This window comes from Conger conger, chromosome 5 (assembly GCF_963514075.1).
Source record: "Conger conger chromosome 5, fConCon1.1, whole genome shotgun sequence".
Lineage (NCBI taxonomy): Eukaryota > Metazoa > Chordata > Actinopteri > Anguilliformes > Congridae > Conger > Conger conger.
The window spans coordinates 51,264,518-51,279,342 of record NC_083764.1 but is presented as its reverse complement, the minus strand read 5'-3'; the positions used below and the strand labels follow the sequence as shown (position 1 = coordinate 51,279,342).

At 39.7% G+C, this 14,825-nt stretch overlaps 1 protein-coding gene across 3 annotated transcripts in view; it reads right to left on the bottom strand.

Annotated features, from left to right (window-relative positions):
- Positions 1-8,555, bottom strand: part of LOC133128659 (collagen alpha-1(XI) chain-like) — a 103,433-nt gene extending 94,878 nt beyond the window's left edge. For all 3 annotated transcript variants that reach the window (XM_061242366.1, XM_061242367.1, XM_061242368.1), the window contains exon 1: positions 8,257-8,555. In XM_061242366.1, coding sequence (XP_061098350.1) covers positions 8,257-8,371 — 115 coding nt within the window. In that variant the 5' untranslated portion in view covers positions 8,372-8,555. The remainder of the gene's footprint in view (positions 1-8,256) is intronic.
- Between the last annotated feature and the right edge of the window lie 6,270 nt (positions 8,556-14,825).

The following is a 14,825-nucleotide window of genomic DNA, read 5'->3' as shown; positions in this document are numbered from 1 at the left end:
GGTCTGCTTTACCAGGGTGAACTACAGCAAATATTTAGAAAATGCAACACAAGTCAAAGAGTCTGGATAGACAGATACTTCTCTGGGAATTACATACCTTATTTCAAATTTGGCTGAATAAACCTCATGTACCTGATACATTCAGCTTTGACAAACTATAGGACTAAAAACATTACACTCCTGTAAACTATTCTCCCCTTGATACAATGCCACTCCCAAAGATCAAATTAATTACTGTTATTTTGCCACAGTTGCCTTCATTCCATCTACATCTGTATCGGCCCTAGGCCCTCAACTTTGAACATAAAATACTTAGTCCTTAACTTCAATATGATCCGATGAATGATTTCTGGCATCAATGTGTGAATCATGAGAAATATAAAAAGAAATAGCTGCAAGCAGCAATTAAGGGGGCGAAGCAGTCATAACCATAAATACCCAATGCTACAATTCTAGACTTAAGACTCTAGACAGATGCTCATTACATGACTGTGTGTGCTGCAGCTACTTTGTAATGTATATTAAAATGTATTTAGGAGCTAACAGTTGTTTGCCATTATTGTTCATTGTTTATTTTGTTCAAAAATGAATGAGAGAAACCTGATTGTCCTGGTGGAGAAACATGAGCTACATCTATGACCCACAGTAACTGACTGTCTAAAGACAACATTGAAAAATATGTTTGATCGCTGATGGAGCTTCTGATAAGTAGCCGATTTCAATGTGCCAAACTAACATCTAACCATAGTTTGTTGCTAATTAGCCTATCTTTGTTTATATAGGCTACATAAACTATGTATGTGCCACATTGGACTGGAATAAAAACGAACGGTGTAAAATATGGTACTAGGAGCTGTATACACACTGAGTAAAACAGGGATGGAATGTCAGGCTAAAGCCTGGGAAGATGATTGCTGTTGTTGTAAACTCTGTCTCAAGTTCCATGTACTATGGAACGGTGCTTTCCATCCTCAGCTTCTTGGGGACTGGCACAGGACAGTGACAACAATGTCTCACCTACAATTGTATCACCTTGTCTCCAGTTTAATGTCAAATGTCAAAATTTTTGTTTTACCAAACTCAGAAGAAGGTGTCTGGGCAGTCAGAACCATTTTTATATGGCCTATGGTTGGAACCAACAAAGATATCAGCTCGGTCTTTGAAGATGCGCCCTCTCCGAAGTAGGCTACGCTATGCGCCAAATCTTCTAATAAAACAATAAATGTAAATGTAATGTAAAAACAGGTCAAATAAACAAAGTTCTAAGCTATGACTTATTCATATTATTCATATGGCCTATTCATAGCAAACATGTTTTTTGGAATTTATATTTAGCTCACATTTGTTACCATTCAGAATTTTTTTATTTAATAATGAGAAGCGACATTTTATTTTGGTTAGATTTGTCTATTCCGCACTTCGTCCTTTTATATCAAAGCATCGAGAATATGCTAACTATGCTAACATGCAAGTTAATTTGCATACTGCTGCCACAATGTTTTGCATAGCAAGTTTTCCTATACAGAGGGGTTGATCTGCCCAGGAGAAGACATTTCGTCTTTTTTACTTGTGACATTACCATAGTTACAGGTCCCTAAGTAAAAAGTGGCATATGAAAAATCTAAATCCAATATGGCCCCCAATTCAATATCATTGTGACCCAAACTTAAATATTTATATTCCTGAAGAGTACATACCAATTAATAATGTATTGTTGAAAGTTCAAAGCAAATGTATCATAGTTAGACAAAGGTAATACACTTCCTCTTTTCCTAGAATTCCCTGATTTGTAACATGATTCTTTAAGATCACCACCTGTCCAGAACCATGGTTTTTAATTTATCACAGAAATTGTTTTTTCAATGACATGATAATGGCCCAATAATTCAATTACAATTCCATACATCGTTATTGTTCCCAAGGGGCAATATGGTCACAGCTAAGTTAAAAAAGACAGACACAAGAACACGTAGGGTAAAACAACAGGCTGGGTGAGAAATAAATGTTGTTAAAATACCTTGGAAGTTATCCCGTAATAATCCATTGGTAGAAACTCAATACAACTACGACAAAAACTTAACCTTAATGTTTTATTTAGTTTTTTTATGTTTTATGTTTTATTTAAAAATTATGGATGTAAAGCGCATGGCATGATCTCATGACCAGGACAGGTCTGAGAGATGAGGCCACAGGGAGACGGCATGGCTACCACAATCCATCCAGATCAGATTCCAAAGCCCCACAGTTTTTGACTTTGAAGCTCCCCCCAGGAGCAGCAATGGCCCACTGACTCACACTATGGAAAATGGCCGTTTCACACAACTGCGTCATTCAGAGGAAGCCCTAAATCTGTGTTGTGAGGCCAAGCTACTCATGACCTCAGAACTTGCGCTTAGTGACAAACTAATTACAGATGACTATGTTAATATTGCAATAAAGCAATGCAGTTAGCATACATTTTCTAAAATAATACAAAATTATATCCAAATACTGTATGTGGTGCATGGGGAACATGGTGAAAACCATCTCAAGAACTGAGACAGAATCTGCACATCCACAGAAAAGCAAGCAATGGTTGACCTACTTACATTGCACTATGAAGTCACTTCGTAAACAACATAATTTGGAGTTCCAGTAACCCAAAATATGTAGTTTTCCTTGCAAAAGCTCTGATGGACAGAATCTTCTAATAAATATCTTCACCATAGCTTAGAATGATTTTGCTGCTTTAAATGGCAATGCTGAACTGAAACAACCACTATTGTTTCTTCTCCAGTGGAAGAGTAAAACTAGTACTAGTAACACTAGTAACTCCCATGCTGCCAAGGCCCCTCCCCCGACACACACACGTTAGAAATATTGCTGCTACAGTTTAACCCCAACCACCAAATAGTGGCACTGAACCAATACTAGCCATCCATCCACTCAGCAACCACCCCAAATGCTTCACTCAAAGCCTCTCTTGACCAAATTGTGTTTAATTATTAATTAATGGAGGCAACCAATTGTTTGTCCTATCCTCCTGGTCCAACCAATGAGGTGCTTAGTGACTGATGTTCAACCAATGGGCTGTTGATGAACAGGAAATTGCCCTTTCAAAGCCAAACAATGTGCCTGTGGTTTGCCAAAAATGCAAGCCGCATTTCTGGATGTTTTTTTCCAATGATAAGCAGAGTTCTCTGTTCCTTGCTATCTGATTTAATTTGCATAGTACTTTTCCTGTTTGATCTCACTCAACACAAGAAGAACCCTTGGGAAAGTGCCTTCGACAGACAATAATGAAGCCTTTCTTAAAACATATCATACATCTAACTATCCGGTCTCTAATAATGGAGAAAAAAAGCACAGGATGTTCCCGCAGAATAGGCTATGTACATATTCCAGGCCAAATTCACCACACTACATGACAGACTCACTAATCCTTTGAGCAGACATCTGCAGTATGAGTGTTTTTCTTAAACGATTCAAAAATACAAAAATCCACATACAACAAACAAGTGCTTCTTTCTCTAAGAAAGAAGTGTTTCTTTTTCTAAGCATGGTTTATAGAAATGTTTTGAAAAGTCTAAAAATACTGTTTTTGTAAGCTATCTTATTTAGAATGTGCCTTAGCGTACTTCGTACTAGGATTTTATAGATAATGTCTAATCTACCTCCACTGTATGCACATTACCAGGGAAATTCCAGCTTCACCTTGGATAAGCAGACTGTAACCTTGTGTTTTAATGGAAACTTAATGGAAGTTTTGGAAAATAATGTTATGGATCAGCAACACAAAAATGAATGACCTGATCCAACATGAATCTCATCCAACTAAAACACTGTCTTCATTCTTTATTAGACAAAAAATAGAGCCTACATAAATGCATATAACATTTTATTGGTTTGTCAATTAGCAGTATCCTGCAATCAGCCATATTTCTCATTCCCAGTGCAGTAAGGTCCAAACAAACATCTTTGAAGTTAGTTACTTTGAATAGGTGATGGTTGAGGTAAGTGTAACCCTTCATTGTAAAGCATTTTGAGGACATGAAACTGTCATGAAAAAGCAATCCATTACTATGAAATGTATATTCCTGTACTTTTACTAGGGATTAAATATAGGCTCGCTACTATTTACTGAAATAGACTGGCTGGATAGGTTGACATCAGCAGGAAATGCTGAGCTTGCAGTTTCCGGTCTGATGTGGTACCCAGGTGAAGCTCTGAGCATCTTGAACGCATTAAGACTCTAAGACTGCCTGAATTTGCCCCCACTCCCTGGGTTTCCAGTGTTTACCATGTGCCGGGGGCCCTTCGACATTCCCAGAGATCTCAAATCCACATGGCCATTTCTGGCTTTGCCATCTGATTCAACGTCTTCTAATCTGATTTAAATGGCTGTATAAATGCTCTCGCTAAATACTTCCAAATTGCAGTGCCACAGAGCTCAAAATTATATTGTGAGTCATCCCCAAACACCTTCCAAAGAGTTCCCAGTCATTTTTATGAAAAAGACTTCACCTGTTGTAAATTGTCCATTTTCATGTAGGCCTACTATGTAACAATTTGGAACTTTGACAAATTAATTCAATAGGAAGTATTTGATGCACAGTGCCTATCACAAAACTTAATGTCCCTAGTTTCATAAATGCTTGGTACTTCCAGTCAAACACTTTTCCAAGGTTTTGAAAGCTATAGGTGAAGTTGAGACGGAATAACTTGTAACATTCATGGAAAAGAAGAGAGGAAATTGTTTCTGACTACTTGCTCTAGTTGTATATTGCAAAACTACATTGCTACCGGTTCACAAAAAAGAAAAAAGAAAACTGAACTAAGGATCTCTTTGTGAGCCTCAGAACTCCTTTCTGCATACTGCATACCTCCAGGCTCATATATTCCAGATGTGCCGACTTGGCTAGGGTAAGCCCCCCCCCCCCCCCATCTCAACTGCACTACAAACCCACACCTCCCCAGCCCCAACGATCACACTTCGCACCCCTCATTGAAGTGCAAAGAACACCAATATCTAAGATCCATTAAAACTCAAAAAAGCATGCACAGTTGCCAATAAAACATGTTTTAATTGATCAGCCCTGTTGCACTCCCCTGGTCATTGTTGAAATGGATTCCAATTCATACACCTCTGAGGGGAAACCCTACATTTTACAGCCAGGAAGGAGATATTCTTAAAAAAAAAAAAAAAAAGGAAACGTTTCAAGCACACAGAAGCTTCCATGTTGGCTGCCAGCTATTGGTTACCCACAAGCGGTGAGTAGGAGGTGGATGGGGGGGGGGGGGGGGGGGGGGGGCAGTTGGGTGTCCGTATATATATTTGCATAGTGCATCTTGATGCCTGATTGAATTCCTCTCATGTTAACAAGCAGACATTACAGGCAATATTAAACTAGATGACGCAACCCAGGAAGTTAACACACACGTCAACACCTGAGTCAGCTGACGGAGGAGTCGGCAGCATCACAAGGAATCGAACACGCAGAACAAAAAATATGCATTACTTCTTTACTGTTTTTTGAACAATTCTGGGGGGACGGAAAAATTAAACCTATTCACCTCCTGGTCCCTGAGACTCAGACAATCTGTTCAGTTAGAATGCCACTCTTCAGAGAGCAGAGAAAAGTACTGCTCTCAGAGCCTAGACAAAGAGCCCTTACACCGAAGTCTTTCTGTGTTTCTCATAAGATGCCATAAGATGCCTTTAGTGATTCTGCAAATTATTGGGTTTTAAATGTATTTTTGGTGCCCTATAATTTGAGAGCCAATCCAGGGATAGCATCAATGGGCTGTTGGTTATCATGGACATTTCACATAAAGTTGCCAATATAAGACACAAATAGTTATGAGGGCCTGTAAAAGAACTGCAAAAGAGTGCATCATGCAATTATGGTATCTAAACACCACACACTTATGAAACACACAACAGAAGATCAGTAGCCCTTGGATTGAATTGACTGAACTACATTCAGCATTTATTGAAGTACTCATGAAGTACTTTCTGCAGTGACATAAAGTTGTATTTGTACTATGAAGTCACTTCGTAAACAATATAATTTGGAGTTCCAGTAACCCAAAATATGTAGTTTTCCTTGCAAAAGCTCTGATGGACAGAATCTTCTAATAAATATCTTCACCATAGCTTAGAATGATTTTGCTGCTATAAATGGCAATGCTGAACTGAAACAACCACTATTGTTTCTTCAGATCAAACTGCATCTAAACAGCATAATCTGATGTTTTTTGTTTGTACGAAGATTGGGAAAATATCACAAACACAACTATTGCCATAAAGAATTAGTGGGATAGGGTACGAACATGTTTTCTACAGTTGCTGCAATTCAGCGAGGGCAAATAGTATAATTGAAATAAAATAAAATAGCACCAAAGTTCCTTCATTTCTCCAAGGGTAGACTATACAGAAGGTAAATAAATACATAATGCATTCTTTGTATATATATTCAACCAATAATGTAGGCCCACAATATGGACACTACTGAAACACATCTGCTAAAGTATCAACATTGTAAAATGAAAATATATAAGCACACTACAAAATTGTAACTTTGTGATATTTTGGTATTCCTCTAATTATTTGATGACTAAGACACATGCACTACTCAAGCCTTTGGAGCTACACAGGTGGGAAAATAAAATTGCAATGAGAATTGATATAGTTAATCGTTAACTCAGCATTATTTTGTTCAATACATTTAACAATGTTTGATAAATTAACAGATATAAATTATGATGGAAACGATGCAACCTAAGGCAGTAAATTTCCTGAAATAACTGCCTGTGAAGCCCCCTTCTAGTCTTCAGTGAGAACCGGGGTAGTGTGGTGAAAGGGTATTCCTTCTGGCCACTGAAAGTACCTCAGGAATCTATCGCTCACATACCGCCCAGGTGCCGCATAGGCCTATGCAACATATTTCCATAACTCAATGCGTACAGGGGATCACACACTCATCTAAAATAATTGGACGACGAAAGGATGTTTTTCAAAAGTAAAAATGACATAACATCAATGAAATCAAATAGGCTCACTGTCAAAATCACTGGTCTCATACATTGGCTACGTGCGTAACAGCGTGGGGGAGGAGTACATCACGTTCAAATAAATCTTTCCCCACAAACCGCACCTCACCCAAATTTTGTGACTTGGAAAATTCGGTCTTGTCGTCACCATCGTATAGGCATGACCTTTGCGGGGTAGATGCGCTAATTTAGAATCAGGTCCTTAGCCTGAACGATTGTTGATATGCAACAGCTTTATGAGTAAATAGGTTACCCATATGTAGTCTATTGTCAGAAATAAATAATACTATTTGAATATTCATAAACACATCCAACGTTACGTTTTTAATTAAGCTCTTATTAAATTAAATGAGAACAAATACATTAAAAGATAAATATGTAATAAGGCCAATATGATACACAAACCATTGTTATATACACGCACGTTCGATTATTATTGGTGGATACGTAAAACGCAAAAAACCAAGGAAACCCCAGATCTGCATATTTATTTCTAGCAAACGGTGAGGGTGAGAGCCCCAAATCATTGCTAACCGTGTCCAAACTCACCTAACGGACCATACGCGAAAAAATGATTCAATGCTGTACAAGGTTCAATATATTTAAAGCAGTAGTGCAGAAACTTCACACATTTTGAGTTTGGCTCCATCAATACGTAGTGCCACGTACCAAACGTGTAACCTAGCCTACAAACATCAGTCTGAAAAGTCCACTGTTAACTAAAGTCCGGTCACACTGCAGGATGACTTGAAATTCTGCCTATCAATTTAATTAAATGTGTAGCCAGCAGAATATCCTACTTAGACGTTTTGTGAATAAAGTGAAACACAACGCTGCGGTATCGTAAAAATATAGCTAAAATTGTAGGCTATGGAGCTCAGAATTAGATCAAAATCACACAGTGACTTTGTATACACATTTTATGTTAATGCCAGTACCTGTGTTTCATTGGGTTAAACAGCCTGTTGTGTTAAACGGACCGCTTATTAGAATTACTCATCTGAAGGGTCTGCCCATCCCTGAGAGATGCCTTGCGCTTTGGAAATATTGGGCACATTAGCGTGAGTTATAATCGACTCCAGAACTTCAGCTGTGTGTCAATTAAACGTTTATCATAACAGCAGCAGCTGTATCAATAGACTAAAGTCAGGATGCCCTGGGGCTGACTTAAAATGTCTAGCAGGCTATTAACAAATATTTGTGCTTTTCCCTTACGTGTCTTACCTGCTCTGACATTGGCAGCCTGCAGAAGGAAAGTAAAGGTGATGATTGTAGTTAAAGCGGAATCCAAAAGCCACCTTTTCGTTTTCCACCTCGTGGACCACATTTGCATCTCCATGATCGGCGCCAACGACAGTGACAAAAAACGGGAAACTTTAAACAAAATTCAGTCCCTTCCACAATCCCAAAAAATGTGTTAAATCTGTTCTATGCAGCCATAAGTGAAAAGCAAATCTTTCCTCGTGCGGCCGGTCCAGGCCCTTCCGTTCTTCCTTCCCTGCGCCCTGCCTTCAGACTGAAGGTATTTGGGCTTCAGTCAAAATGCAGAGACCATTAGATTCCACAAGAACCTTACCGTCAGGAGGGCCGGACGAGCAGCGTAAACCAGACCCACGACTGCAGATAAATGACAAGTGAAAATCCTCTGATTAGCGAATCACGGCCTTCACATTTGCCTCCGGACCCGCCCCCTCAGTTTTACTGAAACTTGCCAAGTCTCCCAACTTCGATTGAATCACCCCCGCCCCCCGGGGGACATACGGAATGACTGGGCGAAAGCCGGGGGGAGGGGGTATTACTAGCAGTAGTCCGTAGGCTATTTGTCAATCTACCAAATACGCACACTGAGTATTCATCCTTATCCCGCATACCAATGCTTGTTCGACCAACATCACCTAGGCATCGCCTAGGTTTCAGCCAGGAATTGGACGCAAGTTGTTGACTTCACACACACTGAATCAGCGTGTTCCCTCCCCGTGCGTGTTGTGTGTGGAGGATCAGATAACCTCGAGCGCCCTGCACAACTGCAACAATGCGTGTGCGTGTAGTCGTCGTTTCATCAAGAGATCGGCACCTATATGGACGGCAGTTTGCTAAGTAATTATGCGTTTACAACTGGAATCACGATATGCATGATCACTGCAACGAACCTATTTGTCAGTACAGTTGAACTGACACTGCAGGTACAACTACACAATAACCGTGTTGACATCATCCATAATAAAGTGAGTATGCACTTTGATATTCCATAAATGTGACAGTTAACCTCACGTTGGAATTTTGGTTTGAAAGTATATCGTTGTTTCTTTTGCAGTTATCGTGGTGATGTGTTTGACAGTGATGATGCTATTCTGCGTTTTCCTCATTGCAAATACATGATATGATATACTGTACTAAATCATGTAATCAGTTCAGTGGTCAGTTTCCTTCAAGCATGCATTATAGATTTGATAAAGTGAGCCATTGCATTTCATTATATTTATTTTCATGTTAATGTACTTTGTGTGCAGTTCATTGTTGAAGATAATTTATGAATAACACTGAATATATTTTCACAATGTTATTTAATTCCTGCACAGGCATAGCTTTAGCCTTTCTGCTACCCTAGGCAAGATTGGGATATGGTTGGGGGTCTTTTGTGCCCACCCAGGCACTATAACCACCCTTGTTGCCTATGCCTAGAGCCAGCCCTCTTCCTGCATATGTAAATGGGATGTGGTACAGTCCAATTTCAGTAAGCCAACTCTTTATAACTTAGAAAGTGGCAAGGGAATGTTTTGCACGTTATGTTTGTGTTCTATACTGTGAACTGCCGTTCCCTCCATAATGTTTGGGACAAAGACATATTGTATATATTTTTTTATTCTGTACTCCACAATTTTAGATGTGTAACACATTCTCAGCTTTTATTTAAGGGTAGTTATACACTTTTGATTCACCATGTAGACATTACAGCACATACACCATGATGTTTTGACATTTCATTTGACACTACACTGTTTTGCCATTATGTATGTAATTGAAAGTGGTCATGTGTAGTACTTTGCTCATGTCCTTTGCATGCAATGACTGCTTGAAGTCTGTGGCCCGTAGACATCACCAGGTGCTGAGTATCGTCTCTGGTGCTGCTCTACTATGTCTGTGCTGCAGCGATCTTCAGCTCCTCCTTGCCTTGAGCTAGTTACCTTAAGTTTTCTTTTCTCCGTATGAAACGCATGTTCAGTTGGATTCAGATCAGATTAATAACTTTGCCAGTCAAGAATATTCCAGTTTTCGGATTTGAAAAATCAATTGTTACTTGATATCACTGTCTTGTTGGATGAAGTGCTGTCCAATGAGTTTGGAGCCATTTACTTGAACTTGAACAGATACGATGCTTCTGTATACTTCAGAATTCTGTGACAAGTGAGCCAGTACCTGGGGCAGCCATACATGCCCAAACCATAATACCCCCACCATACTCCACAGATAAGGGATGGTGCTTTGGATCATGGGCAGTTCATTTTGGCCTCTTTCCTCTTGCCATAATTATTTTAAATTGAGTTGGAGCTTTGGTGCAGAAGTAACATCTATTTCTGTTATTTCTGATACATTCTACAGTGCCTAACCTTCTCCTTCTTTGTTTCTTTTCTCCTGGGGTTCCTGCCCCTCCTCCAACCTGAGTTCAAGGATTTCTACGGACCTTCCCCCACCCTGAGGTCATGGACTGCTGCAGCCCTATGTTCTTCCTGAGGTCAAGGACCGCTACAGCCCTGTTCCTCCCCTGGTTCATGCCCACGTCTTCTCATATCCTGGAGCTCCAATTACATCACTGTGTCCCTCTAAAACTTCATTTGAACGTCTTTCCATTCCGGCTAGTTTTCTGTAACTGTAACTGGTTCAACCCTATTTAATTTCTGTAATTGATTTACTACAACTTGCTGGCCATTTGATAATGGGCTCCCCCTCTATAGCCAGGTTCCTCCCAAGTTATTTCTCATCCTGTATTCATTTAATTTCGTTTCACGTCCCATGTAGGGGTGGGGTGGGATGGGGGGATTACATGGTTATATGTATTGTACCTCAATGTATTGCCCTTAAATAAAAAAATCAATCAATTCAGGTTCGGTTTTTCTCCCCAGTTTTATTTTTACCTCCTCTACTTGCTGTTTTGGGGCTGTTTAGTGTTTGCTCTTCATCTCTTTGCCATTCTGGTACTCTGTAAAGTGTATTCCTAAAAGCGCTATATAAATACAAATGAATTGAGTCAATCTGATACAAGTGAATCTTGGTTTTGTCTGTCCACAAGTTCTTTTCCCAGAACTCACAGAAGGTTTTTTTTTGATACCTCTTAGCAAGCTGTAACCTGGCCATCCTGTTTTTGTGGTTAACTACTGGTTGCGTATTGCAGTGTACCCTCTGTAGTTCTGTTTGTAAAGTCTTCTGCAGATATTAGTCACTTACACATCCATGACTGCCTCCTAATGTGTTTCTGGTCTGCCAGACTTGGTCTACCAGGCCCTTTGTGATTACTGAGCTTACCAGTGCTCCCTTTTATATTTATGATGTTCTAACCTTTGATATGTTTATTACTAAGCCTATGTTTGGCCTATATCTCTGACTTTTTTTTATCTCTCTCTTTTGGAGACTAACTGCTCAGTTGGTTTCTCTCTGTACCAGCTTGTCTGAGTTAAAAACCAGCAAATAAAAACCGGCAAAAACAAAGCCATGTCGGAATAAAATTCTGTTCTAATATCAAAAATCCAGTATGGGTTCTTTGACTTGCCAGGGTCTACAGACAAATCTGGTTCTCAAATAAACACAGGTTATGTACAGATCCATCCACTATGGTATTCAAAAACCAATCAGCAACAACACCACCACCACTGCAGCCACAGCCATGGGATTAATTTGGGTGGCGTAATTGTTTATTCCTCTTCAGGTTTGTGTTTGGCTTGTTTGCCATTAGGGAGGACCTATGACTCCACCTGCTGGAAGCCATCTTGCCTTCACATATCACCCATTCATCACTCTTCTGTATATTTCCCCAAAAAACCTTCCTCTCAGCTCTGACCTTGAGGGCGGTGTGATCTGTGTCCTGAAAGCATCTCGTTTTGACAGTGTGTATGCATGCTTGTTTCCTGTGGGAAACAAAAAGTTAAATTGTTGTAAGGACAGGGACCATCCCATTGAAGTATGGAGTTGTCAGTACTGGACCAAATCACAGGACCTTTCTCAGTTCCTGGAACTCCTTTTCAATCTCCATAGTCCACCTCAACGCATTAGCTGTTCCTATCTTGTCAGTTCCATTAAGGGAGCTGCATAGGAGGCAAAGCCTGTGGATAAAGCGATGGTAATAACTTGTGAGTCCTGTAAACGTTCTCGCCTGCTTCTTATTGACTGACTTGGGCCAATTCCAGATCACTTCTATTTCTTTTCACTTGTGGCTTTACATTCCCTCTCCTTATGATGAATCCAATACACTCAATTTCTCCAGCTGACTTTTCTTTGGGTTTGCCATTAGCCCTGTCTCCTGTAATGCCCCCAGGACTGTATTCACAGTCTTCACTGTGAATGATAGTGTCATCAAGATAAGCTGTAGCAAATTTCCAGTGTGCATACAGGTCTATCAGTCACTGGAAAGTGGTGGCAGCCCCATGTAGGTCAAAAGGAGGAACAACATACTGGACAGGCCACTAGGGTCTCAAATGCTGTCTTCTTACTGGAGGCAGGAGAAAGGGAAACCTTCCAGTATCCTTGGGTTAGATCAAGTGTGCTGATGAACCGGGTATTTCCTAGATTATTTATGAGCTCATTGCTCTGGGCATCTGGTAAGCATCGCATTTAGACACTTTGTTTAGTTTTCTGAAGTTATTACAAAATCTGATGCTTCCATCTGGCACTATTACAATGGGGCTTGACCACTCACATCTGGACTCGTCAATCACCCCCATTTTCAACATTGCTTAGACTTCTTCCTCCACTGCTTGTCTTTTTGCCTCTGGTATATGATAGGGTTATATTCTAACAACCTTACCTGGTTCCGTTTGGATGTGCTATTGTACCTTTGTTGTGTGTCCTGGGTGTTTTTTGTTGTGTCACCTCTGGAGTAGAGTAAGAACTCTATGTGGAACACCCTTCCTGGGTAGTTCCATGACATATGACCCACTTCCCCTCACTCATAACACTTCTGAGTGTCCCCATCCACAAGAAGGTGCCACCTTCAGATGTCACCTCATGGGTTTGGGAGATGGTCGTCTGACTTCTACTCACTCTACTCAGTTTTCAGTAATTGCATGGTTACCATATGGCTGTCCACCATCACAATAAACTGATCACCGGAATTTGGGATTCCATGACTCGTGGCTGTCTTCATATCTCTCGGCAGAGATCTCAAATACATGTCAATGACAATTTGTTCCTGTAGCTTGGCTTCTGTAATCAGGATTAAATCATACATCTTTGCTCTAACTGCAGACTGTAGGTCTAGTCATGAAACTGATTGCAGGTCCAGTCATGAAACTTTTGTGCCTGTACACTGTATGTACCTGTTTAACCCTCCTTTTTCAGCGTGTCAAAATCTGATGCTTGCTACATGGTGAGATGGGCAAATCCATCAAATGGTGGACATGGACCAGAAAAAAAATATTGTACAAAATATTTAACTGGTGTACTAACATTATAAGTTATAGATTTGATCCAAGAGGCCTCATATTTTTCATGTGGCTCCCATAAAAAAGTGCCACTTAAACATCATCGCAAACAATGGAATATATATTTGCCCATATATTTGAAAGATCCTTAAAAACTTCAGTATGAACGTTTTCTTTTAGATTACAGTCAGTTGATTACTTTACCATAATTACATGTGTCAAGAGAAACTTTTACTTAATTATGGCCCAAAAGATTGGTCGTGTCTATATGTAATGTCAGTAACAAAAACACATACATTTATTTCATTGCATAGCCTTCCATCATGATTTTTTGGTGCCTTTCATAATTCTCTTACTAGAGGTTATGAGTAACTTATCCATAGCCAACAAAACCCCAGGTCAACTATTTGTGCTGACAGGGCTGGTTTTGAAATACGTAACATTTCCCTAGCTTGTCCTTCGCAGTTCTCTCAGGCTGCAGGCTTGAAATCTTGCTTGGTCTTTTTTGGAATTATCTGTTCAGGATTGACTTGGATTATTGCACCATGTGCTGTGCTTAACCCTTGTGTTGTCTTAAGGGTAAAAACAATGACCCGCCACTTTGTTTAACAGCATATATATATATATATATATATATAATATTTTTTCAACTTGAAATTTGATGACAAAGTTTGTGATGAGTTGTAACAGGTTGTTTCTTCATGCAAAATAGATTTTTCACCCCAAGGGTAGTATACAGAATGTTAAGACTACACAAGGGTTAACTATTATACAGCTGGTCTAAGGAGTGTGTTCTGGCTCTTTCATCCTAACACCAAAATCATCCCAATTCAATTTCTACACATTGGTGGTGGTTGAGGCGAGTTTCCTCTCATCTCTGTAAAGTGCTTTGAGTGTCTAGGAAAGCACTATATAAATGTAATGATCTATCTGTCTATTGTTAGTTATCTTGCAGGGAGTCTCAGGTAAGACCTTTGGGCATTATATGACATGAAAAGCAGTTTCACTCCCCCAGTCATATCATTCCATAATCATATTCCACTTCACCTTAGATAATCCATCCAAGAAGGTACAGATATTGGCTCATTGTCAGCTATCTTTACAACTTTCATTTCTTTTATACCTTGGCAAAGTCCTGACAGTCCTGCAGCCTGAAGCACT